The 27,648-nt window shown below is 47.6% G+C and overlaps 1 protein-coding gene across 1 annotated transcript; it reads right to left on the reverse strand.

Annotated features, from left to right (window-relative positions):
* Nucleotides 1-2,205: 2,205 nt before the first annotated feature.
* CLEC11A (C-type lectin domain containing 11A) lies at nt 2,206-26,861 on the reverse strand. Its single transcript, XM_035135561.3, has 4 exons — nt 26,544-26,861; nt 20,465-20,681; nt 3,727-3,918; nt 2,206-2,736 (listed from the first exon to the last, which is right to left on the reverse strand). The coding sequence occupies exons 1-4, from the start codon at nt 26,655-26,657 to the stop codon at nt 2,336-2,338; spliced, it is 924 nt and encodes a 307-aa protein (XP_034991452.3). The 5' UTR covers nt 26,658-26,861; the 3' UTR covers nt 2,206-2,335.
* Between the last annotated feature and the right edge of the window lie 787 nt (nt 26,862-27,648).

The raw sequence follows: 27,648 nt of genomic DNA on the forward strand, positions 1-27,648 counted from the left end.
TCATCTCAAAGCACCTTTTGGTGGAGGCCACCCTAGAAAGCGGGACAGTATAAGGGAGCTACGTACAAGAGAAAAACTCCACTGGCAACGGCAGAATTAAATTGCCATCTAACTCCACAGTTCAGACTTCTCTCATGTGGCAGTCTCTGCTTTCCCCTCATCTGTCCACATTTTGCAGGTGCCAAAGCCCTCAGGTTTTTACCATTCCACCCCTTTTGAGCTCCTAAAGTGCATACAGCGACAGCTTATAGGCCCTGGTGAGGGAAAGAGGCACACCGGGTGAGGAATTTCACCTTCGTGTCTTGCTAAACGTCCTTCAGCGGGGCCAGCAACATAGGATGATAAGACACTTGAGCCGAAACTCACTTAGGCCTAAAACTCACTTGCTAGGCACTATGTCCCGTTGAACTTGGTGGGGCTTACTTCTGAGTAAGTGTCCATAGGATGGTGCTGCACAAAAGGTCTGGGGTGCAGAGGGAAGCAGAGAATTTGAAAGCAAGTTTGTCACCCGTCAGTCACTATTTTTGCCTCTATAGGGTAGGTCTGCCGCCCCTGATGCTTCAAATATATGTATATAATTGCTTCAGAATAAAGGTTTTCCAGCCGTTTGCCCTGCTGAGGAATTTATGAGGAGGCTCGAAAAGTGGCTGATGCAGAGGAGCCGTCAAGACGAGCTGTGAATGAATTTGCGTGAGTCTTGTTTAACTCTGAAGCAGCCATTTTGTAGCCAAAGTTCCCACTTTGTAGCTTGAAGGGATGCGGTTCAGACCTGGGAAGGTATTGAACACACTATCCTCTTAGGCAGGCACCCCCAAACTTCGGCCCTCCAGATGTTTTGGACTACAATTCCCATCTTCCCCGACCAATGGCCCTGTTAGCTAGGGTTCATGGGAGTTGTAGGCCAAAACATCTGGAGGGCCGCAGTTTAGGGCTGCTCTTCTGGTCAAATGGGAACTTTTATTTCACTCAAGAGTAGGCCCAAGAGGACCCGATCCAAATGAGGGAGCAGAGGGTTCACTACCACCATCCTCATCAGTTCACTGCCACCGACCCTAATGCACCAGTTATTTGTTAACGGGGAAATCGGCTGTGCCACCAAGGCCACACTGCGTGACAAACGCCATGTTTCGTTTGACCCTCAGAGTGGAGAGAGAGAGACAGCTGCGTCTTCCCCAGTCACAGTGACTTCTCGGCCTGGAACTGAATGGTCTGTGCAACAGTCTTATGGGCATAGCTGGGGTGTGTGTGAGTAAGTAAATAAATAAAAATACGTAACTAAAAGTAGAAATTGTAGATGGATTTCTGAGCACTTGGAGTCAAAAGAAAGTCACGGAAAACAACTGTTGTCGAGACATTTCATTCTAAATCTGCTAGACCAGGCATCCCCAAACTGCGGCCCTCCAGATGTTTTGGCCTACAACTCCCATGATCCCTAGCTAAGAGGACCAGTGGTCGGGGAAGATGGGAATTGTAGTTCAAAACATCTGGAGGGCCGAAGTTTGGGGATGCCTGTGCTAGACAGAGCCAAACATAGGGCGATGACAGGTGGGCGCCCTGCCCCTCTCGTAACATAAATCCTGACTCGGCCCATGAACGGGTTTCAGGGACAGCACCACACTTTCAACAACAAAAAAATCCCCACCCACACTTTGAGGTGTACTGCACGCCGGGGCCTTTAAAAACAGTTCCGTTCCCAAGAGATTCTGTTAGAATTACAATTGCCAAATCACCATGCAGTAGAAAAAGCAAAACTCTGGGACATGCAGGGCTTTTTTGTCAGCCGGAACCTGCGCACCTCTCCATTGCCATTCTAAAAGAACGAGGGAAGTGTTTGTGGTGAGTTCCGGCACCTCTTCTTTTTTGGGGGGGGAGCAGTAGGGACATGGAAGTTCCTGGTTGCAAGGCACTGCATTTCCTCCTCTCTGAGAGGGCAAGGTGCTCTTTATTATTGGGGGGAGGGCAGGGGTCTACAAAATAAGTGGGATACTTTGGCTAACAGGCCCACCAATAAGAGAGTGTGGTGCGTGCCTTGGAGTAAGGTTGGGGTGTGTGAAAATGGGACGGGGCACTCCCTTCCAGAGGTTGTAGCCCCGCATAGCCTAGACCAGTGTTTCCCAACCAGTGTGCCTCCAGATGTTTTGGGACTACAACTCCCATCATCCCTAGCTAGCAAGACCAGTGGTCAGGAATGATGGGAGTTGTAGTCCCAAAACATCTGGAGGCACACTGGTTGGGAAACACTGGCCTAGACATGCTAACCATTGCTCTGTAAGTGGAAGGATACCAATGGCAACCATGCGTACCGGGGACTGGACCTGAGCCAGCTGCCCCCCCCCTAGAGGCGGTACTCGCAGACGTAATACATCCGCCGCTCGCAGTCATTGTCCCACCACTTCCCGTCGTCTGAGCTGAGGGACACGCAGTTCTCCCGGGCGCCGCCGTTGGGTTGAGTCACCAGGAAGTCGCGGTACCAGTCGAAGACGGACACGCGCTGCCCGTTCTCGAAGAGCCACAGCCCTTCCGAGCGCCGGTCGTTGATGCCCACCCAGACAGGCCAGTTGTTAGGCTGGAAGGCATCGTAGAGGTAGCGGCGCAGGACGGCCAGCTCGGTGGCGTCTGCTGGCATGGCCAGGTTCCCTCCCCTGAGTTCGCACAGTTTTTGCGCCGCGTCGTAGACCTCGAAGTTCTTGAAGATCAGGAAGCATTTGCTGTGGGTCCGGCGGCCTCGCAAGCAACCTTGGGATAGGGCAGAGAGTGTCATGGTTACGACGACGGCAACTGCTGCTGCTGCTGCTACCACCTACGGCTTGCGATTCCATCAAGTGGAATGCAGGGAGATGGTTCTCTGCCCCAAGAAGCCTGCTGTCTGAACTTTGACACATGGGGGCAACAGAGGGTGAATGGCCTTGAGAAACGCCTCCATCCTGAAGAATGGAGGCCTTTTGTGGCCTATTTTTTTTATTTAGAAAAATACAGTCAAATGAAATCGCGGGCAGGAGGGGAAATGACAAAATAATTAGAACAGATAAATTTTGTAATGCAGTAGAAAAGGTCTGAGTAAAAACGCTGCAGAGATGAGGGTGGGAAGTCAACTTACGAAACAGTGTGTTTGGTTTGAAGGTCAACGTGAAAACGTTTGAAAAATAAGAATAATAAATTATACTGTATAGAGATATAAAGAGAGAGAAACCCTTCTACGCTCACATCTCAACCCGAGCTCAGTGTGCTGGATTCGAACAATCCCCCTCTGTTCCTGAATAACCTGTGCTTTGATCCTTATGCTCCATCAGCCCTGAGCAGCATATGAAATCCTGACTCTCTGACACACACACCGCAATCTTGACACCAAAAGAACGACAGCTTTTTGAGCTAAAGGAGGGATTTGGCAACTGGCGGCCAAAGGCTCTGCCTATTTCCAAGGGCTCTGCCTATTATTGCCCTTTAGCCGCTCCCTGCCCTTGCAAGTTGAGGGCCAGAAACAGCCACGATGCTGGAGATCTGTGGCTGGCCTTCCTGATCCTTTCTGTCTTTATAAAGAAAACACTTTACTGGAGAATTAGCTTAGTTGGTAGAACGTGAGATTCTTAATCTCAGGGTTGTGGGCTTGAGGACCGCGTTAGGCGAAAGATTCCTGCCTTGCAAGGAATGGCATCAGTGACGGTATAGGGCCGTTCCCTGTTTCCCTACCGCTCGCAATGTGCATTGCCTCCCTGCCACCGTCCTCACCGTCGATTCGTCCAAGCTCTCTCTGGTTGCGCGTGGCGACTTCTTTCAAGGAGTCAAGCGACTCGTGAGCCTCCGTCACGCTCCCCTTCAGCTCAGCCAGGCCTTGAGAGAACTGGGAGACCTTCACATCCATGAGGTGGAACTGCACATTGAGGCGGTGGACGGCTGCATCCAGGCTGTTCAGGCGGGAGACTGCTTGGACAACAAGGAGGGAGGAAGAAGAGGAGGAGGAGAAACAAAGGCAGATTTTAAGGGCCTGGAAGCAGAGGAACAGGTGCAGTGCTATATTCCTAGAAAAAGAGGTGGGAATGTTAGGGATGTGGATTAGGATATATTATTAGATAGATCCTATCCAAGCTTGTGTTATCAAGCTTTCAATATCAGCAGAGTGACATTCCCCTTTTGTGCGCAGCAAAACGTGAGTGTTAGGTTCGTTAGAACCTCTGCAACAATATTATACTTCAATATTATGCTTCCTGGAAAATCCCCTTTTTCCCTCTTAAAAGAAATACACTACACAATCGTATTAAAATAAGATAGAGTTTACTCACATGACATCCTGAGTTAACAGCATAATCTCAGAAAGGCAGGCTTGCTTAGAAAAGTTACAAATATATACATGTGGAGACTACTTGGTAAAGTAAGGCTCCATCTGGTCTCTCTCTTGGCAGCAGGCCGAGAGGGAGAACCATCCTAACTGGAGATTCTCTGAAGATGTGTTCCCATGGAAGGAGAAATGGCTAAGAGAGAGAATGGCTGCTGGCTAGGGGCTTTTCTCTGCCAGCTAATCCATCTCATCTGCATATCTGGAGGAACAGGAACTGAGCTTAGTCAGGTGTCCCTCCAGGTGAGTTCCTGTTAGTGGACACTCTAGGAACTGTTGTGACTTGTCTGCCCCAGTGTTCCATCCCACAATCATGAACGCCTCCCCTGCTCTCTTATAATGGCAATGGTGCCCACCTGACAGTTCTGGCAAGTTTCAACTGAAAAAAAGCCCTGAACAGGAGGAATGCTCTTGTAAGGATATAATCTCAGAGGGAAACTGTCTCTCTAGATGCTGTTGGACTTCAACTCCCATCAGCCCTGGGCAGCATGGCCAATGGCCAGGGATGATGGGAGCTGTAGCCTAGCAACCTCTAGAAGGCCACAGGTTCCCCAGCCCAGCCCATAAATTCCAACGTTCTGCTTATTTTATTTTATTCATATCCCACCTTTCCTCCCAAGAAGCTCAGGTGATGTACGTGATTCTGGTCACCACATTTTATCCTCAGAATAACCCTATGAGGTAAATTAGACAGTGGCTGGCCCAACACCACCCAAATGAGATATTTAAAGAAGATTAGGAATGTTTTGTAGATTATTTGGAAAATTATAAGCATATTTAAAAAGTTAACAGTAACGGAGGACTGTTAAACGGAGTAAATTCAGCAGTAATAACTATGCAGATGTAGTGGAAAAGAAAATAATGAAGTGAACCACGGAAAGGGCAGGGGGAAGTCAAATTAAATGTGCATTTGGTATTTGGATTACTATTTATTGTTCTTATTGTAAAATGAAATTAAAAACAACAACACATCACCCAATGAGCTTCAAGGCCATGTGGAGATTTGAACTCTAGTCTTCTGGGGCCTAGTCCAACACTCTAACCACTCTTCTTCTTTCGCAATCACTCATAGCCAAGTAAGATTGTCTTCCATGAACACAATCTTAACAGGGAGGCCGTAAGCGATTGTGGAGGCCAATTCTGGATCCACACATCCTTCCCCAGTGGAGACATAGGTTTCCGGGCAGGATTTGACCATGGTGAGGGTTTGCCAAGCGTGCCTTCCTCTTAGCGCGTTTCTCCCTTTCGTCCTGAGTTCGAGCGTCTTCAAAGCCCATGGCACCTTTGGTAAAGACTGTTCTCCAATTGGAGCACTTGCAGGCCAGTGTTTCCCAGTTGTCGGTGTTTATACTTCATGTTGTGACGTGGGGTTTGTGATTTCAGCTCTTTATTAAAGTGAACAAGACTGAAGACTGAGGAGAGGAAAGCTACATTTATAGGGACAGGGGACTAGCTAGGAAGGGATACATTTTGGAGGGAACAATATCAAGCAATCACAGTGCTGCCTTTTGGAGGAAACCAATAAGACAGAGGATCCAAATACAGCAGCTTAAATGAACCAATAGTAGCTGTACCCTCTGGAACCAAAAGGCAGTTACTTTATCCTAATGCAAATACAGACAATAATAATACAGATATAAAATCCTTTGACTCAATACACAACACCCCTCCCCCCCTAGTGAGCACAGCAGACGTAATCCCTCAGGTACTGTGGGGTCCTACAACTTCTACCTGATCTCCTGACAACAGGTGTTGCAGGTTCTGGATTGGGTGTTACCTGTGGTGGAGGGGCTGCTATAGGGGTTTCATCAGGAACAGATGGAGTCCCAGACATCTCAGGGTCCCCGACCTGTACCTCGTCATCATGAGGACTAGCAGACCCTGGTTCATTTGCTGAAGCCCCTGGTGACTGTACCTCTGGACCATTTTCACTCTGGTCTTGCAGCTGTGCGTCATTAGCCAGGGATGAATTATCTGACTCCTCCCTGCTGAGCGCCCGGCGCCTCAGCTGATCTATATGTCTCTTCCAAACTTGCCCATTTCCCAAGGTCACATAATAGGACACAGGTCCACTAGCCCGGGTGATCACACCGGCCACCCACCGCGGACCTCGTGAATAGTTCCTCACCCAGACCAGATCTTCAGGGGCGAGATACCTTGTTGTGTCAGTCTCAGCCTGGGGGGTTGCTCTTGAATTACGGTTTGGCATTTTATCTGGGTGGACATAATCCAGCACCGTTACCAGTCTTCTACCTAAGAGCAGCTCGGCTGGCGACTTGCCCGTCGCAGTACACGGCGTCGCATGCTGCAAAAATAACATTCGCGCAATGCGAGCCGACCAGTTACCCTCCATTAAGCGCGCAATGGATTCTTTGGCTGTTCTTACCATGCGCTCAGCCTGCCCATTGGAGGATGGGTGAAAGGGCGCGGATGTGACCCCTCTTATAAAGTTATCAGCCAAGAATGCCCTGAATTCTTGGGATACAAAAGCTGCCCCATTATCTGATACAATGGTCTCAGGTAACCCGTGGGTAGCAAACAGCTGCCTCAACACCTTGATTACGGCAGCTGATGCCATGCTAGGGACCATCGCCACTTCTAACCATTTGGAATATGCATCAACGATAACCAAAAAGACCTTCCCTTGGAATGGCCCAGCAAAATCTATGTGCAGCCGGCTCCAGGGAGTCCTGGACTGCTCCCACCAGTGGACTGGTGCTCTGGCCACTTCTGGCCGCACCTCTTGGCATGCCTTGCATGTTCGTACCCATTGTTCTATGTTCTGGTCCATTCCAGGCCACCACACATAACATCGGGCTAGCGACTTCATCCTGACCATTCCCGGGTGTCCCATGTGAAGCGTCTCAAGAACCCTGTTTCTCAGTGGTGCTGGGATTATCACCCTATCTCCCCATAGGAGACAACCCTTATGCATGGACAATTCGTGCTGCCTTGTCGCATAAGGCCTGAATTTTTCTTCATGCGGACCACCTGGCCACCCCCTCCCCACCCAAGTGAGCACACGGGAGAGAACAGCATCTTTCCTAGTTTTCTCAGCTATATCCGTAGCTGTTACAGGAGCCCCCGGAAGTGTTTCTAGCATCATAATGTGCTCCGCCGGAGCAGGATCCTCATTGCTCCCGCCAGGAAGGGGCAATCGACTCAGCGCATCAGCATGGCACAACTGTTTCCCCGGCACATGGGTCAAGGTGTACTGGAACCCATTCAGGAATATTGACCAACGCAACATTCTGGGGGAGAGAATTTGTGGCGTTTGTTTGTTTGGGTTGAACAACCCTAACAGTGGTTTGTGGTCCGTTTCAATGGAGAAATGGCGACCGTACAAATAATCATAGAACCTTTTGATTCCGGACACAATAGCCAGTGCCTCTTTATCAATTTGAGCATAGTTGCGCTCTGTGGGCGACAACGTACGGGAATAGAAAGAGATGGGCTTTTCCGACCCATCCGGTTCCCTATGACTCAGCACAGCCCCCAGACCGTATTGAGAGGCATCACATGCCAGGACCAGCGGCTTTGACTCATCATAATGAGCAAGGACGCTCCTGCTACTCAGCATTCCTCGCAAGGAGTCAAAAGCCTTCTGCTGCTCCCGCCCCCATCGTCACACATTCTTTTTCTGCAATAGTCTATGTAATGGTTCAGCTACCGAAGCTTTCTGGGGTAAGAACGAATGATAAAAGTTAATAAGTCCCAGGAATGACTGCAACTCCGTCTTGTTCTGTGGTCGTGGTGCCTCGATGATGGCCTTAATCTTAGCATCTGTGGGGTGGATGCCTGATGCATCAATTTTAAACCCCAAGAAATCCACAGTTGGCACCCCAAAACTGCATTTTTCTTTTTTCAGTTGCAACCCCACCTCCTTGAACTTGAGCAACACTGCACGGACACGCGCAACCAGTTCCTGTGGGTCTTTTCCAGCAATCAAAACATCATCAAAAAATGGCAAGACCCCCGGCAGACCTCTTAACAGGCGTTCCATGAGCCCTTGAAAAATCCCTGGGGCCACACAAACTCCGAACTGTAATCTGTTAACTCTGAACGCCCCTTTATGTGTGACAATAGTCTGTGCTTCCGCTGATTGTGGGGTTACTGGCAGCTGTTGGTAAGCTTGTGCCAGGTCAATTTTGGCGAACACCTTGCCCCCAGCCAGTTTAGCCAACAGATGTGATACGACTGGAATGGGGTATGAGTTTCCCCTGAGTGCCTTATTGATAGTACATTTGTAATCTGCACATATCCTGACTTCCCCATTTGCTTTAAGGGGTGTGACGATTGGAGTCTCCCACTTAGCAGAGTCCACGGGTGAGAGAACTCCCTGCTTGACCAATTTATCCAGCTCTGCCTCGATCTTGGGTTGCAGTGCAAATGGCACTCGCCTTGGTTTGAGTCGGATTGGAGCCACCCCGGGGTCCAACTCGAAGTCAACTGGGGGCCCTTTATAACAACCCAGTTTTCCATTAAAGAGACCAGCAAATTCCTTGCATAATACCTCACTCATCTCAGGGCAGGTTTGGATTGAATTAAGCCCTGAGATACTCAGTCCCAGGGCAGGGAACCAGTCAGTGCCCAGGAGACTGGGGCGACTGCCCTTCGCAATCACCAGTTTGAGTACAGCCTGTTTGTCCCGGAACTGTACTCTCACGGCACACATTCCCATAACATGGATGCGGCCTGCTGAGTACGACTGCAAGGTTGCCGGAAAGGGCTCCAGAGGGGGCAACTTACCCCTGGGGAAGAATGTCTTCGCGGTCTGGTCCGACACGATGGTGAATGCGGATCCGGAGTCCACCTCCATGTCGCACTGCTGACCCTCAATCTTCACCTTGACGTGTGCCTTGCCTTGCGCTGGAAACTGCACGGCCCTCCCGTTGATCTCCGTTACGTAGTGGCAGTCCTTTAGAAAACGAGTTGCTGTGGGCGGTCTGCGATGCTCCAGTCTAGGTGCTCCTGTCGCTCCCGACGCCGCCGATCTACAGACCCTGGCGATGTGACCCGTCTTTCCGCACGTCCGGCAGATAGCATCCCTGAAACGACAACTCTTCCTTTCATGGTTTCCGCCACAACCTGGGCAACTGCCTCGGCGATCTCTGTGCACTGTGCAGGCCTGACGCACCGACTCGACCCCACGGACTGGGCTCTGGCTCGGAGTAGCCTCTAGCTCGTCCATGGCATGCGCAACTTCTATCTGTGGCTTAGTGGCCTTGCGACTGGCATCAAGCTCCTCTCTTTCATAATTCTCCGTGGCGGTGGCCTCTTTCAAGGCTGAAGCAAGGGTAACCTCTTCTTTAGCCACGATGCGTCTTCTGGCTTTCTTGCTGCTCAGACCACCAATAAACCGATCCAGGAGAGTCTCTTCCAGATTTTGGAAGCCGCAGTGCTGAGCGAGCTTCCGGAGTTCAGCCAGAAATGTGGATACAGACTCCCCAGCATGCTGCTGCCTCTTATGGAACTCCATCCGCTGGGCCATCTTGGTCTCAGTAGGCGCCAAGTGGCTTGTTAGGCAGGCAAGAATATCTTTGAGAGATGTCTCACTCAGCTTCGCTGGAGCAAGTAATGCCTTGGCCAGCTTGAAGGTCTCGGGCCCACAGTAGCTCAGGAATGTGGCCCTTCTTTTGCTGGCATCGGTGATCCCTTGAGCCACTGCAAAGAACTCGAAGCGTTCGACGTAGTCTTCCCAGGTGTGGGGCTCTGATGGCTGGAAGGGCTCCAATACCCTTGGACTCTCCATTGTCCTAGCGGGCAGGGTCGTCTTCTCAGCTGGCCAGTGAGTCTTGTTCTCAGCTGCAATCCGGACTCTGAGGCAGGGTTGTGTTTAACCGCTCCTCAGCATTCCGGATCCCACCTTCGTCGCCAGTTGTTGTGACGTGGGGTTTGTGATTTCAGCTCTTTATTAAAGTGAACAAGACTGAAGACTGAGGAGAGGAAAGCTACATTTATAGGGACAGGGGACTAGCTAGGAAGGGATACATTTTGGAGGGAACAATATCAAGCAATCACAGTGCTGCCTTTTGGAGGAAACCAATAAGACAGAGGATCCAAATACAGCAGCTTAAATGAACCAATAGTAGCTGTACCCTCTGGAACCAAAAGGCAGTTACTTTATCCTAATGCAAATACAGACAATAATAATACAGATATAAAATCCTTTGACTCAATACACAACACTTCATTTTTTTAGATTTGCCTTGAGAGAGTCTTTAAACCTCTTTTGTTCACCACCAGCATTACGCTTGCCATTTTTAAGTTCGGAATTGAGTAGTTGCTTTGGAAGATGATAACCAGGCATCCGCACAACGTGACCAGTCCAACAAAGTAGATGTTGAAGAATCATAGCTTCGACACTGGTGATCTTTGCTTCTTCCAGTACACTGGCATTAGTTCGCCAAGTAATGTGTTAAAAAAATCCGGAGGCGCCGTTGATGGAATCTTTTGAGGACTTGGAGATGGCATTTGTAAGTTGTCCATGTTTCACACTGGCCACCTGCTCTCATAGTCACCAGCCAGTTGGCCATGGGAAGCCCATAAACAGCGCAGTAGAGCAACAGGCCTCTCTCCCATGGTAAATCCCCAGCGGACATTTAGAGGAGCATGACCTCTGCTTCTGGAAGTAGCATATGATGCTGTCATGACTAAAGGCCATTGATTCTCCATGAATTTGTTTTATCCCCCTTTAATGTAATCTAAAAAATCATTACAGCTTCTGAGATTGAATTCCATAGTTTAACTGTGTATGGTGTAAAGAAGTTCCTCCTTGTTTTTGTCCTGAGACTCTTCATTTGTCCTGAAACTCTTCAACTTCGTTGGATGCCATTGGGGTCTAATATTATGTGATGAAAATTATTCCCTACCCACTTTCTCCACACAGAATTATAGAAATGGAAGGGCCCACCAAGTGTCACCTAGTCCAACTCCCTGAAATACAAGCATCTAAACCTTGCATATTGATATACAACTGTAGTGTGTCATTTTAAGGAGCGAAGCTTAACTTTTGCAAATTTCTTCATTGAGGGGTGTTAAAAATGTTTTTGGGTCTGGGGAATTCAAATCTATTATTTTTAGTGACTGCACAACATTTAGCTTTGTAAGTCTACGTTTGATGAAGCATATAAACTCCCTTTTTGGGAAAATGTTAATGTTACCTCCTGTAAATGTCAGGCAATGCTAAACAATGATTCTATAATAATATTCATATACCATATGACTACAAATACTTAGCAATCATTTCTAATTATTTCTATGCAGTTTTGCACACATTTTACGTACTAAGCAAAATGAAATTATATTAATTTAAGCAAGATAACTTTTGGATTCCCAAGTCATGTTATAATTTTTTAGCACCCCTCATTGTTGAAATCTGAAAGGGGAAAAATTCAACACGCCTTCCCCTGTTCTGCTGACCTCTTCGCTACACAAAAATGCTCAAAATGCTGTAGCCTTTCCTCATATAGGTAAGATGCTCCAGCCCCTATGTCATCTCGATTGTCCTTTTCTGCACCTTCTATAACTCTACAATATCCTTTTTGAGGTGCAACAACCAAGACTAGACGCATTATTCCAAGCGTGGTTGCATGATCAATTTGTGTAAAGGCAATATGATACTGGCAGTTTTATTTTTTATCCTTCCCTAATGATCTCCAGCACTGAGTTTGCTCCTTCTTTCTTCCTTCCTTCCTTCCTTCCTTCCTTCCTTCCTTCCTTCCTTCCTTCCTTCCTTCCTTCCTTCCTTCCTTTTTAATGGCAGCCACACGTATGGGTTTCCCGGCAGCTAGAGAAGAGACTGTAACCAGAGTACGGTCTGTCGACAGGCAGTGCAAACTGCATGGCAATTGCGAGGCTGTTCACACTGCACTGCTAAGGAAAGACGCTTTCACTGCAACCCAGCAACCAGTTCCCTGAAATCCAAATTGACTCTTAGCAAAGTGAAAATCCAATGCAATCTCTCTGCTGTTCTCCTTGCGCACACTCTAAAGGAGGCGGTAATGCAGTTTGAGGCTCTTTATCACTTGGTGGTACCGGTATGTTCAAGCCAAGGTGCTTTCCAAGACAATGATCAGCCAAATTTCCCATTAGTGTCCTTTGTCTGGCTGTCCCCCAGCAATGACCAAACCTTATCACACGATGTCCCTGTAGCAGCAAAACCAGATGCCTTTGTCTGCCCCACCTGCAATAAAACATGTCTCTCCAATATCTGTCTCCACAGCCACAGCAGGCGCTGTAACTCTCCAACAGTTTGACTTTACCCCTTTCACCCCGCACAAGGTCCACTCTTCTATTGTCTCCCCAGACAAGAGGTATGTCAATAACCAGAGCCAGTGTGGTGTGGTGGTTAAGAGTGGTAGACTCGTAATCTGGGGAACCAGGTTCGTGTCTCCGCTCCTCCACATGCAGCTGCTGGGTGACCTTGGGCTAGTCACACTTCTCTGAAGTCTCCCAGCCCCACTCACCTCACAGAGTGTTTGTTGTGAGGGGGAAGGGAAAGGAGAATGTTAGCCGCTTTGAGACTCCTTCGGGTAGTGATAAAGCAGGATATCAAATCCAAACTCCTCCTACTATTCCCCTCCTTCTCCTCTTAAGTAAGACCCTCTCTATACAGGCCAAACCCTCCTAATGTCCCTATTTTCCAGGGACAGTGTCGGATTTACAGAAGCCATCCCAGTCTCTGATTTGAACCCGGAATGTCCCACTTCTCCTTAAAAAGGTAAAGGGACCCCTGACCATTAGGTCCAGTCGTGACCGACTCTGGGGTTGCGGCACTCATCTCGCTCTATTGGCCGAGGGAGCCGGCGTACAGCTTCCAGGTCATGTGGCCAGCATGACAAAGCCACTTCTGGCAAACCAGAGCAGCGCCCGGAAACGCCGGTTATCTTCCCACCAGAAGGTATTTATCTACCTATTTATCTACTTGCACTTTGACGTGCTTTTGAACTGCTAGGTTGGCAGGAGCTGGGACCAAGCAACGGGAGTTCACCCCGTTGCAGGGATTCGAACCGCCGACCTTCTGATCAGCAAGCCCTAGGCTCTGTGGTTTAACCCACAGCGCCACCCGCGTCCCCCCACTTTTCCTTAGGACGTCCCTGTTTTCATCACAACCTTTAGGAGACATTTGAAGGCAGCCCTACAGCTTCCATCTTCCCTGATCGTTGGTCACAGAGTCTAGGGCTGATGGGGGTTAGTACTCTCAGGGTTGCGGGTTCGATCCCCACATTGGGCAAAAGATTCCTGCACTGCATGGGGTTGGACTAGATGACCCTCAAGGTCCCTTCCAAGTCCGTGATTCTAAGTTAGAAACTGTCCTGAGTTGGGGACTGCCTTTACTGCCTATGTTGGGTTTCTTTAAAAGAAAATTACCTACTGCTAAGAACACGGCTCTGCTCCCTACACAAACAGTAAATTATCACATCACGGGGCCATCTTTCTTGCTGTGGTCAAATTATAAATGCAGGCAGTTCAGCTCAGCTAAGGAATGGAATGAGCAGACTGGGTAGCTTCTAAGGATAGGGTTATGGGGGGGGGGTGCATGCAAGCACATCTGTATAAGCCTCTCTGTGCAAGAGACAGATAAGAGAGGGTGGTCTGTGGGTGATGCAGGAGGGATCTAGGTGGTTGCGGTCAACTGGAGGGGGGGTGTCGGGCCTTGAATAGGCTCTGTGTACATGTGGGGCAATTGGAAGGAAGAACTCATCAGCCCAGCCAACACCACAGGCAAGAAAGAGGTATGTTTGGGGTGTGTGTGTGTGTGTGTGTGTGTGTGACGCAGCAGACTAGGCACAGCCATTAAAAGATGCCTTTGCATTTCATGTGCAGACTTTCAAAAAATGCAAATTGCATCAAGGGTAAAGGCCAATCAAGGCAGGCAGGCAGAGAGGGGTTTAACCCTTTCCTCCTCTGGCAGAAAAGCCTTCCTGTGAAAAGGGGTGCTTGCACTGGAAAGACCACAGGGGTCAGCAAACATTTTCAGCAGGGGGCCGGTTCACTGTCCCTCAGACCTTGTGGGGGGCCAGACTATATTTTTGGGGGGGGAGGGGGAGAAAAAAAATGAAAGAATTCCTATGCCTCACAAATAACCCAAAGATGCATTTAAAATAAACCCACACATTCTACTCATGTAAAAACACCAGGCAGGCCCCACAAATAACCCAGAGATGCATTTTAAATAAAAGCACACATTCTACTCATGTAAAAACACCAGGCAGGCCCCACAAATAACCCAGAGGTGCATTTTAAATAAAAGGACACATTCTACTCATGTAAAAGCACACTGATTCCCGGACCATCTGTGGGCCGGATTGAGAAAGGGATTGGGCTGGATCCAGCCCCCGGGTCTTAGTTTGCCTACCCAGGTTCTTGGCCATTGGACCCACGACTGGTGTCATCTGCTCGATCTGTCCTGGCATGCAGGAAAAGACCCATCTGGTAACCTCACCTGGTTTAGCTGGCCTTACGCAAATTTAGGAATATTTGCTACACTTTAAAGGGAAAGATCATCCCACCACAATGGGGAAGACAGTGACCAGCTGACCTGCAGGCCTGTTCTGCCTGTTGCCCGGGTGTTAACTGTTGATAGACAAACTCAATGTCCCTCTCAGTCTCCTTTATTTTTTTTTAAGGTTCTTTCTCTTTACATCAGGCTTGGACCGTACAGACCTTCCTATGGAGATGTGTACGCTGACAGGCTTATAAACAGAGGACTCTGTAAAGTAGGACACACGTGCCCATGCTGGTCAAGCAGTGGGGGATTTCATCCTATCTTCCACTACCCTTAGCAGCTAGTGCCCATTGGGACTGATGGGGCAGAACTCGGGGAGCCCAACAGTAAGGTAAAGGTAAGGGGACCCGTGACCGTTAGGTCCAGTCGCGAACGACTCTGGGGTTGCGGCGCTCATCTCGCTTTACTGGCCGAGGGAGCCGGCGTACAGCTTCCAGGTCATGTGGCCAGCATGACAAAGCTGCTTCTGGCGAACCTAAGCAGAGCACGGAAACGTCGTTTACCTTACCGCCAGAGCAGTTCCTATTTACCTTACCGCCAGAGCAGTTCCTATTTATCCTATTTATCTGGTAGCTTGGTTTACAAACACAATTGGTTCCGGAAGTCTGTACTTAACCTGAAGCGTACTTAACCCAAAGTATGAGTGTAATTGGTTCTGGAGGTCCGTACTTAACCTGAAGCGTACTTAACCTGAAGCGAACTTTCCCATTGAAAGTAATGGAAAGTGGATTAATCCGTTCCAGATGGTCCGTGGAGTACTTAAACTGAAGCGTACTTAACCTGAAGCGAACTTTCCCATTGAAAGTAATGGAAAGTGGATCAATCCGTTCCAGACAGGTCCGCGGAGTACTTAAACTGAAAATACTCAAACCGAGGCATACTAAACCGAGGTATGACTGTACTTGCACTTTGACGTGCTTTTGAACTGCTAGGTTGGCAGGAGCAGGAACCAAGCAACAGGAGCTCACCCCGTCGCAGGGATTCAAACCGCCGACCTTCTGATCGGCAAGCTCTAGGCTCTGTGGTTTAACCCATAGTGACAGAGCTAATTCCAGTTTCGGAGAAGTAGGTTGACAAGCAATGTCACTCCCTGGACCAGTTCTATGCAAGACGGCAGCCAGGTGGTGGGTGGCTGAGGTTGGTGGGGTAGTGCCCCATTTGCCCTACAGATTACGCCCCCCACTGTTACCCACCCTACCCCACCACAGCTTGTACTGAAGAAGCAAAACGTGTACAAAAAACCCTGAAATATATAAAGGATTCTTTCCCTGCTACCCAGTTTTTTGTCTCCAATTTTTAATATAAGGGATAATCATGACAGCCTACCTTGCAGGGTTGTTAAGATAATAATTGGGGAGTGCTCCAGTGTGCTAAATATAGCCCTTATTCATCTTCAGCTGCTGCTTTTATTTATTTGTTAAAAACATTCCTGGATTACTTGATGGTTGAAGGAAACTGCAGTGCTTAACTCGAGTTAGCTCAACTTGAGCCAAGTGCGATTGAAGTGGGAACAAAGAGCCAAGATGCGCCTTCCGTATTTTTATTTTTAAACCTTCTGTGATCATTCACAGTCTCCTTTCTTTGGATGTTTTACTTCTATGGTAACTTTCATTTCAGCCACTAAGTCTCGATGGCATTCACAGCCACAGCTCGCCAGCAATGGAACCGACCCCACAGCAGGGTTCCCCACCCCACCCTGGTTTCTCCCCTAATGCTGAGAAAAAATGTTGTGTTTCCAAGGATGGAAAAATCCACATCATATTTCTGTGAACTTCAGTGCTGGGTACTATAGTTAGGTACTCCCCCAGCCCAGCCCCAGTATTGCGCTTTCCCAGAATCCTTTTCCAGAACAAATTCCAAACTAAACATGGCACAGCAACCATGGTGTGCAATTTTATCCTGCTGCTGGTGTGTGTGTGTGTGTGTGTAAGTGTTATAAATGAAAAAGCTGGTAGGGAGGTTGGGCTCTTCAGCAGAAGTGCTTAACCCTTTGCCCTCCTGGAATCTTTTTTTTTAAAAAAAATCCAAGTTAGGAGAGGAGCAACTGGGGAGGGAATTTTTGAGCAGAGGTGCAGACTGAGGGGAAATAGTTGGGAAGTCTCCTTTGCCCTCTCTGCTCCCCTCTACACACACACACACACACACACACACACACACACACACACGTCTTTTGCTCAAGATTCCAGCCTCCCCTGTGTGCTTTTCCTTTTTAAAAAAATGCCAGGGCAAAGTTACACACAGCTTTCCATCCTGGGTACTTTGGCCCTAAAGGAGTACCAATGATGCTGTGCTTCGAGCGAAAGTTACAACAGCCAATTATCTGTGATGTGAAGGATAGCTGTCGCTCTGAATTTTAAGGAAAGAGAACTGTCGCTCTTACCGTACATGTGCAACATAAACCTTGATGCCATTTGTTTCTTCTAGGGAAAAGCTTCAGAGATGAGTAAGGAGGGGAGGGGAGGTGATTTAGGGCGGGGAAGTGGAGAGTGATTAACCCTTTCACCACAACATATTTTTGCAAGGGCTTGGGAACCCCTCCATAGCTGCCAAGTTCTCCCTTTTTTTAAGGGAAATTCCCTTATGCTGAATAGGCTTCCTCGCGAGAAAAGGGAAAACTTGGCAGCTATGAGCCCCTCATGTGTAAGAATGGTTTGGGGTAAGGGCACCGCTGAGCAAAAAGTGATGGGTGGGAAAAGGGTAAGGCACTCGCTGCTCCACTCCAACCTCTCTCCCTTGTGAAGCTGTTTTCCCCTGTACGAAACTGTCTTCAGAGTTTTGTTCATATGTAAAGTGTAGGTCTGTCTTTAGAAGTGCCCAGTGCCAAAATTGTAGGCACTTGACATCTGCACTTGACATCAGAGATATATGCACAACATTTAAACCAGTTAAAAAGATCTCAGGTAACAGGTGATAAGCAGGATTTTTTTTAATCTTAGACCTTGCATTGCTACTGGACGTGTGGACCCAGAATTGGCCTCCACAGTCACTTACGGACCCATTGTTAAAATTGTGCTTATGGAAGACAATCTTACTCTGCTACAAGTGATCGAAGAAGAAGAAGACTGCCTGTAAGTGAATACAGTACTGTACTGGGCTAGATAGACAAATAGTCTATCTCCCTAAGCCATATACTTTTAATTCCCAAAGGAATGCTATCTGCCACTATGCTATTCTAGTTAACTGCTACAGGCAACTGGCTAGTGGTTTTTGCAGGACACCAAATGTTGGTCTGAATCCAGCAAGGCAAAACCGATGGGCCCATGCCATCGGCTCTTTTGAGATCCCAGCTCCATGGGTCTCCTCTTTCCTTCGGCTCTCAATCATTTCGCAGCAGCCATTCCATCTGGCTGCAGGAGGAGGAGGAGAGACAGGAAGCAGGGTCACCCCACTGCCTCAGTTGACAGCTCCCTTTGGCTCCTCCTGTCCCTGGATTCTTCCCATTGCAACTGGTCATTATGACAGCCACCATGCAGCCTGGTCAACAGGTGCCTTAAAAATAGAGTGCACTTGTTTTCCTCTCCCCTCACCATCCCTTTTTTCCTTTTGTGTCATGTCTCTTGCAAGCTCAGCTGCCAGAAGACTGCCTTGTCTTAACAGATCTTATGTTAGTTGCTCTGGGATTCTTCTTTGGCTCGGAGAGCAGGATAAAAATACTTCAAATAAATAAATGATCTTAGCACTTACTTCCCCGTGGGATGCTTGCTGGCAGGAGAGATTGCTCTTACTGCTGTGCCTAAACTTTTGATTGCCATTGTGAATATTAGAATTCTAGAGAGGTTGGGGGTATTCCTGGCAGTGCAGCAAAGTGCTAGGGTGATTCTCGTTCCCCTCCTCCTCCTCCTTCTCCAGCCAAAAGTGGAGGTTTTTTATAAAGTGAAAGGAAGTCATTGATGGGTAGGGTTTACTGTTGCTTGCAGCCAAGACCCAAGAAATCGGGATTTATGTTAGGAATTGATTGGAGTTAGATGTAATTGGCTTCTGTGCCTGAGGACAAGCAGAAAGCAGTGGCTTCAGAAAAAGAGTGGAAGATATATCATTTGGGAGCATGGGACGGCAGGCAAGGGAAGGCTCGAGAAACAGCGTATGTTGAGCTTGCTCAGAACGACTGCTAAGGGAGGGCACAATAGCAGTTTTCAAATTGGCTCATGGCTGAGCTGGGATTCGAACCTGGGCCTCCCTAGAGTAAGCCCAACGACTCCAGAGATATTCCAAACAAACAAACAAACAAACAATCCTATTAAAAATAGAGAGCCTGTGAGCTGTAAAAGGAGCTGTAAAGGCTGCGAGGATATACAATGTGTAGCCCATCAACCCCAGCCAGAATGGAACTGGTAAAAGATTATGGGAGTTGCAGTCCAACAACATGCACAGATCACCTTGTTTGTTTGTTAAATTTGTATACTACTCGTAGATCTCAGGGCGGTTCACAACATAAAATTGCAATATAATAAACACAAAATACATAATACAAACACAATCCAAAAATCCCCCTTCCACAACACATCAGATCAATCAGCCCAAGGCTGGTTGAAGAGGAACGTTTTTGCCTGGTGTGCCTAAAGGTGTACAATGAAGGCGCCAGGAGAACCTCCCTGGGGAAAGTATTCCACAAGCAGGGAGCCACTGCAGAGAAGGCCCATTCTCGTGTGTTGCCATGCTGTGGACCTCTCGTGGAGGAGGCACACTTAGAAGGGCCTCAAGGATGATCTCAGGATCTGGCAAAGTTCATATGGAGACAGGTGGTCCTTGGGGTATTACGGTCCTGAGCTGTTTAAGCAGGACAGCGGTCAAGGATGATGGCAACTGTAGTCCAAAAACAGCTGCAGACCCAAGTTGGGAAACCCTGGTCTAGAGCAAGAGCAGGGAATCTTGAGGGGAGGTGCAATTGTGGAGCTCCCCTTGGGACTGCCTTCAGAGGAAGCCATGGCTGTTTAAAGTGGCATGATACTGCAGCAGCAGCAGCAGCAACAACAACAACACTCCGCCCACCTGGCTTGGTTTCCCCAGCCCCCCTGGGCAGCTTTCCAGCACATATAAAAACATAATAAAACTTTAAATCTGTAGTGCAGATGGGGCCAGAGAGAACTACATTGCTCCCAAGCCTGGAGGGCTCCACCATGGCTAGCAGAAATTGATAGATCTATCTTCTGTTCTTTTAAAGAATCTCCCTTCAAAGCCAGCTAGAAGAGGATTCTCATTACAGTGGTACCTCAGTTTACAAACACAATTGGTTCCGGAAGTCTGTACTTAACCTGAAGCGTACTTAACCTGAAGCAAACTTTCCCATTGAAAGTAATGGAAAGTGGATTAATCCGTTCCAGACGGGTCCACGGAGTACTCAACCTGAAGCGCATTTAACCCGAGGTATGAGTGTAATTGGTTCCCGAAGTCTATACTTAACCTGAAGTGTACTTAACCAGAAGTGAACTTTCCCATTGAAAGTAATGGAAAGTGGATTATTCCGTTCCAGACGGGTCCGCAGAGTACTTAAACTGAAAGCACTCAAACCGAGGCATACTTAAACTGAGGTATGACTGTATGTTAACTGGGGTTCTGAAACTCTGAGATGGGAAAGATCACCTTTTTAAAAGGAAGGGGGGACCTGAGTGTTTTGCGTTACTCACACACGTAGGTGAAGTCATCCTCTTCCTCCTGCGGAGCCGGGGGTGCTGTGGTTGGGGACAGCTGTGTGGTACGGGGAGCCTCTTCTACGGGTTCCTCCACCTCTGCATTTTCGTCTAAGATCTCCTTGCCAGCTGGGTCCCCGACCTCAGTCAGGGTGACCTCCTGCGCAGCTTCTTCTCCGGTTGCTTCTGAGAGCTCCAGAACCTCTTGCAGGTGCTGGGAAAAGGGGAGGGTAGACAAGGAGGGTTAGAATAGGAACAGGCATCCTCAGGCAGAGGGGTGGGGGAACAAATGGTCTCTCTGCCTACATCCTCTGGACTCTTCCGAAGCCATGCGCCCTGCCAAGCCCAGTCTTGATTGATTTGCACCCTCCTCAAGTGTTTTTGCCTGAGCTCTGCTTTGCCTACCAGAATGGAAGACAGAAAGGGGTGTTTGCACACCCTCAAACAATTTCCCAATTAAAAGAGGAATGTGCTGTTTAACAACAACAACAACAACAACAACAACAACAACAACAACAACAACAACACTCCACCCATCTCTCTGGGTTGCCCCAGCCTCTCTGGGCGGCCTCCGACATATAAAAACGTAATGAAACATGAAACATTAAAAAAAAACCTTCCCTATACAGATGTCTTGCCTTCCGGTGTCTTCTAAAGGCTGTATAGTTATCTCCTTGGCTCGGGGTTTGCATAACTCCTTACCCTCCGACATTATTCCTGCATTGCAGGGGTTTGAACTAGATGTCCCTTGGGGTCCTACAATCCAACTCTACAATTCTACGATTTCTCCAATGAAAATATGGACGTCCTAAGGAAAACCAGGACATTCTGGGATCAAATCAGAACTTCCAACAACTGCTGGGGCCCCACGTTTGAGAAACACGGATCTAGTAGTACAAGCCTGTATAGTAACCCCGTGGATCGCAAGCCGCTGGCCACCTCTTGCAGATTTTTGCAGCCCCAGGCTGACAGCAAAGCTGGAGGTAGATAGGCTACATTCAGGTTGGGAGGTAACAAGTAGGAAAGGGTTATCGCTCAGTGAAAAGACACGCGAAAGGTCCCTGGTTCAATTCTCTAAGCTCTCCAGGTGTGACTGGGAATGTTCCCTTTCTGAAATCCTGAAGAGCCACTGCTCTTCAGTCAAAAGTACTGAGCTATGTGGACCCTTGTTCTGACTAGGTATGAGGCAGTTTCTTATGTTCCCTAAACCAGGAGGAAGTGTAACTAAAGAGGGCATTCGAAGCATGGAAGGAGCATAAGGTGGAACCTCAGAAATCACCCAGGCAAAGCTTAAGATCAGTGGTTTTTAAAGTGGGTGGTACTGCCCCCGAGGGGGTCATGGGATTACCTAGGGGGGGGTTCTCTAAGAGGCAAGGGGGTGACAGGAGGATGCTGGAGATGTAAATGGCTATATCAGTCCTTGAAAAGCTGGTATCGCTGGACCAATTTCGTCCGTTTTGTTAAATCAATTAAGCTAAATAGTTTTGATTGGAGTTTGAATAAATGTGCAATTAATTGTTACGGTTTTCAGTTTTAGAAAGCTCAGTCGGTAGAGCGTGAGACTCTTAATCTCAGGATCATGGGTTCGAGCCCCACATGGGGCAAAATATTCCTGAATTGTAGGAGGTTGGACTAGATCAGGCATGTCCAACAGGTAGATCGTGATCTACCAGTAGATCACTGGACGTCTGTGGTAGATCACTGGTAGATCATTGGGCTCCCCCCCAAAGAAGCTAAAAAAATTCGGCTCCCCTAAAAAAAGCTCAACATCTTTGCTCTGCACCCCTAAAATGACCTGAACCACCCAAAACAGGGTTTCCTTCCTAAAAAAAAAAAGCTCAATGTTGCTTTCCTCTTCCCTAAAGAAGTTCAACAACTTTTACGTGAACCCCCCCAAAACAGGGCTTTCCTTCCTAAAAAATGCTCAACAACTTTGACCTGAACCCCCCCCAAAAGGGGATAGATCACTGCCAGTTTTTAACTCTGTGAGTAGATCGCAGTCTCTTGGAAGTTGGCCACCCCTAGACTAGATGATCCTTGTGGTCCCTTCCAGCTTTACAATTCTACGATTCTCTGATTATCTTCCTTAATGAGTCATGCATGCTGCTTTTCTGAATAATGCTTTTTATAGGGTAGGGGGCGCTGGGATGAGTTTATGGAACCGGGGTGGGGAGGGGGGTGGCCCGAAAAAGTTTGGGAACCACTGCTTTAGAGATGCTTAAACAGTTGTTTGTCAAGATATTAAGTAATAGAAACCGACGGAAACAGGCAGAGCAAACAGCGAGATCGCAAATGCACACTAGATAATCACTAAGCTTTGACTTGGCCATCCACGGAAGATGCTAAGCCAAGTCCCGAAACTTGGTTACTGCTTCTAAAAGAGTTCCATGCTTTAGCGTCCAAGAGGATTCAGAAATCCAGGCTTTGTTCCAGACCTCAGTCACAAGAGCGCAGCAGCTTGATGGCAACTGGTCAGCTGGCAGTCAAGCAAAACACAAAGCCTTGCTCAAATCGAAACATTCCTTTAAGAAGGAAAAAGCATGCAAACATTGAGTGTGGGTTTTGGTGTTGTTGTTTTTCTTTTGACATCGCAGAGCAGGTGAGGTTATCCTGTTCCTATCATCCTGCCCTGGTTTTCCCGGGGCCTGTTAAGCACACGAATTTCAGATGCGTAAGACAGAGGCCTCAATTCCTCTGCAAAAAGGAAAGAAAGACTCCGTGTGGTGAGAGCAGACTGAGTTCAATGGCTGTAGGGCTGGATGGGAGAGGACAGAATCCAAGCGATAAGATTATTCAGCTCAGGGACCCAAGAGAGGCGTTCAGGGCAAACGAAGAGTTTTTGTATAAATTACTTTAGTGGGGACATGCATGTACACTCAGACCTACCGGAATTTTTCCTGGCTGCCTGAGCAGGTCTAGCTTAGAAAGAGAGCAAGTGTGTGTGTCTTAAGTAATATGTTTGGGTTGGAGGCTGGAACTGCCCCAGATCCTAGTATGTCTAAGAAAAAAACACAGAGCAGGCGTCTAAACATTACGCAACTGGAGTGGCCACGTGTCCAATTTTACAGACGGCAGACCTCTTATTTGAAAGCTGTCAGAGGACTGTCTCTTTTTAAAGTGTCCTCTGTTAGAAGGACTGTCAGGTATAAGTTTAAAGAACTGTGCAGCAGTGGCCTTGAAGTTTGCCCGTCAACTGTTATCAGATGCCCTTTAACATTTCTCTAATAAAAATAGGGACATCCTATTCCATAATAATAATAATAATTTTATTATCTAGGTAAAGATAATTTTATTATCTATACCCCGTCCATCTGACTGGGTTGCCCCAGCCACTCTGGGCGGCTTCCAACATATATGAAAACATAATAAAACATTAAACTTTTTTTAATAATAAAAAAAACTTCTCTATACAGGGCTGCCTTCAGATGTCTTCTAATGGTTGTACAGTTACTTATCTCATTGGCTAGGGGGGTCACATAACTCCATACCCTCCAATATAGGGAAAAATAGCGATGTCCTAAGGAAAAGTGGGACATTCCAGAATCAAATCAGAAACCGGGGCAGCTTCTGTAAGTCCAGGACTGTCCCTGGAAAATAGGGACACTGGTTGGGTCTTGGCCACAGTTTTCTTCACGACGACAAGGTGGACCGTATTTTTATTTCAATTACAGTAATGATTTGCATCTAGACATATTAATTAGCATTGCAAGTTTTGCGAAAGCCTGTCCTCTTCGGTCCTCTTCTTCGGTCCCCCAAAGCATTCTGGGAGCTGTAGTTTGTTAAGGGTGCTGAGAGTTGTTAAGAGGCCCCTATTCCCCCTCACAGAGCTGCGGTTTTCAGAATGGTGTAACAACGGATTCTTGGAGACAACCAGGAAAACGAATGCGATAATCGTCTTGTCTGAATGTGGCATTCCCACATAGCAGTTGAGAGCGAGGTTGATGTTGGGTCCCACTCCATCCCATTTCCATCCCTTATGTGGTCACTGGGGGATGCATACACACTATATATTAAAGGCATGTTTCCCCTAACCCCCCTAAAGAATCCTTGGAACTGTAGTTTAACCCCCCCCCCCCACACACATAGAGCTACAATTTCCATTAACAAACTTCAGGTCTCAGGATTCTTTGGGAGGCGGGAATGTGGTTTAAACATTTGGTGTGCATGAAGCCTTAATGTCTACATGGGGCTTCACTTTTCTTTGTTCCTTTCCCAGTCCAACACATTTTGCTGCCTGAAGCAGAGCCATAAATTGATTGCTTGACAGACTGCAGTGGGGAGCAGGGCATGAGAACTCCCAGTATCCTTTTGGTGATTCCTAGTGGATTCTGGGAAACGTTTGCATCTTGGATAAGGGCAGGCCGGACATTCTGGAAGCAACCTAGGATCTGTCTGTATCTAGGGTTGCCATATTTCAAGAAGTAAAAAATCAGGACGCAAACAATTGTTGAGCTTTTTGGGGGGGGGGAATTGCCCCCAAAGTTGTTGAGCTATTTTGGGTGAAACACACAAAATGTTGTTGAGCTTTTTCTCCCCTGTTTGCGAAAACCCGGACAATTCCCCAGTTTTTATGAAATCTACCCCGGATGGTAATTTCAACCTTGGAATCCCAGGCATGTCTGAGAAAAACCAGACATATGGCAAACCTATACATATCAAACATCCCTTCCCCGCAAGGAATCCTGGGGACTGTAATTTGTTAAGGGTGCTGGGAACTGTAGCTCTGTAAACTACCGCCGAGACCACATAACACCGGTTTTGAAAGATCTACATTGGCTCCCAGTACATTTCCGAGCACAGTTCAAAGTGTTGGTGCTGACCTTTAAAGCCCTAAATGGCCTCAGTCCAGTATACCTGAAGGAGCGTCTCCACCCCCATCGTTCTGCCCGGACACTGAGGTCCAGCGCCGAGGGCCTTCTGGCGGTTCCCTTGTTGTGAGAAGCCAAGTTGCAGGGAACCAGGCAGAGGGCCTTCTCGGTGGTGGCGCCCGCCCTGTGGAACACCCTCCCACCAGATGTCAAAGAGAAAAACAGCTACCAGATTTTTAGAAGACATCTGAAGGCAGCCCTGTTTAGGGAGGCTTTTTAATGTTTAATAGATTATTTTATTTCATTTTGCTGTTGGAAGCTGCCCAGAGTGGCTGGGGAAACCCAACCCAGCCAGATGGGCAGGGTATAAATAATATATTATTATTATTATTATTATTATTATTATTATTATTATTATTATTATTATTACAGTTCCCAGAATTCTTTGAAGGAGTGTGTGTTTTAAATGTATGGTGTGCACTCACACGCTGTTTCCAGCATGGCAGCTGCCCACCCCTGAGTCCCCTGGCAAATTGTATTGGCCCAGGCCACTGTCTACGCCAGTGATGGGCAAACTTTTGAGCTTGGTGTGTCAAAATTCGCCAAAAAACCGAGCATAACTCGGGTGGTGTGTCACTTCGAGAAAAAAACCATAATTTCGCGATATTTATAGTTTAAATAATAAAAATGTATAATTGTAATATATAACTGTATTTAATAAATCAAAAACTAATTATTTAACCAAACCAAAAACCCCTTATTTATCACAAAGTGCCCAGAGTTGTTGAGCTTTTTGGGGGGAGCTGCTGACCAAAGTTTTGGAGGTTTTGGGGGGCTGCAAAGGTTGCTTTGCTTTTGGGGGGGATGCCCCAAAGCTGCTGCGCTTTTTTGGGGGGGGGAGAGAACAGAAATAAATGATGAATAATACCTTCGCTGGAACTAACACGCAGCACCGACATAGTCTGCCAAAGCGCCAGAAAAAACAGCACAGAAAGGGTTAAAAAACCAATCTCTGGCTACCAGCAACAACAACAACAAAAAAAGGATCCGGGTTTTAGCTGTAGCATGAGGAGGAGCGGGAGAACAAATGGGGGGGGGACAACAACAACAGCCTGAATGGGGCGATGGGGCGCGTGCCAGCAGTGAGGGCTCTGCGTGTCACGTCTGACACGCGTGTCATAGGTTCGCCATCACTGGTCTATGCTGTCCCTTTATTTGTCCCTGTGTTAGGAGACGGGGTGGTGCCAGTGAAATGGAGAGTTTCTCACCTTTAGCATCAGGGCTCGTCTTTCCTCCTCAGAGCTGAGCTCATCCCTCTGTCCCCGAGCCGCCCCCAGCAGCAACCCCAAGAGCAGCAGCTGCACCAGAGGCAAAATCTCCATGGCGCTCTCTCTCTCCAGCCGGGACTTGGCGTACAAATGAAACCAGGAGGAGGGCGAGAGGTCAGTTATCCCGAATCTCCCACCCAATGAACTTAAGAAAGTACTGGATCGGTCTGTCTCTCTCTCTCTCTCCTTCTTTTCCCTCTTTCTCTCTCGGATGATTTCACGGGACGTCTGCCCACTCAGGCGATGGTTGGGGCAGAAATGGGGGGGGGGAGGGAGGGACAGAACTCCAGCCAGCCAGAAGCCGGAATGTCTAATTCAATCCAGATGCGAGAAGCGGGCCAGGCCAAAGCCTCACCCAAGCTGGATTGCGAGAGAGAACTGTGTTATGTTGGGTTGTCACCTGGCCAGCATAAATCGGGATTAATTTATTCCTTTTTGGTTAGCTTTTTTCTTAAAAGGAAAAAATATATATTCATTATCTAGCCTCTCTGGGGTCCCACCCTCCCACTCCCATTTACTTAGCCTACATAATTTATATCACACACTTTCTTCGGGTGGCTACAGAAGAAGGTCCTCTGTTTGAAGCTCTGTCTGGAAAATGGCCCTCTTTTCGAAAGCATCCTCACTTTCAAGGGCTTAAAGAAAAAGAACCCTAATAAAGGTCTTGAAACTGTCCATCAACAGTCAGCCCCTGGACCAAACACACACAGAGCTCACCTGGCAACAGTCTTCTTTCTCCACTAGAGTGAGGTGTCTTGTATTTCTATTCAAATGGTAGCGGCTCTTTCCAAATGTCTGTGTATTCATATAAATTTGCAGTTGCAAATTTCATGTCAATCTGTACTCCTCTTTTAGGAGAGCGGAATAACTGCCCACCCAGCACCTTCACCATAGTTTTACAGTCCTTGGGGCAGCTTCACAAGACAGTAAGGACAGAAACATCACTTATTATTATTATTATTATTATCATTATCATTATAAATAAAAATAAACAAATAAATAAAGAAAATTCATTCAGAAAACTAGAAGGGACCCAGGTGGCGCT

This window comes from Zootoca vivipara, chromosome 12, assembly GCF_965207765.1.
Source record: "Zootoca vivipara chromosome 12, rZooViv2.hap1.1, whole genome shotgun sequence".
NCBI classification, from domain to species: Eukaryota; Metazoa; Chordata; class Lepidosauria; order Squamata; family Lacertidae; genus Zootoca; species Zootoca vivipara.

What these genes read in the sequence shown, in the direction of transcription:
- CLEC11A (XM_035135561.3), bottom strand. Translation starts at nt 26,657, where the DNA reads ATGGAGATTTTGCCTCTGGTGCAGCTGCTGCTCTTGGGGTTGCTGCTG. An exon ending in GACGAGCCCTGATGCTAAAG is followed by an intron (nt 20,682 to 26,543) that starts GTGAGAAACTCT and finishes CCCTTTTCCCAG; the next exon opens with CACCTGCAAGAGGTTCTGGA. An exon ending in AGAGCTTGGACGAATCGACG is followed by an intron (nt 2,737 to 3,726) that starts GTGAGGACGGTG and finishes CCCTATCCCAAG; the next exon opens with GTTGCTTGCGAGGCCGCCGG.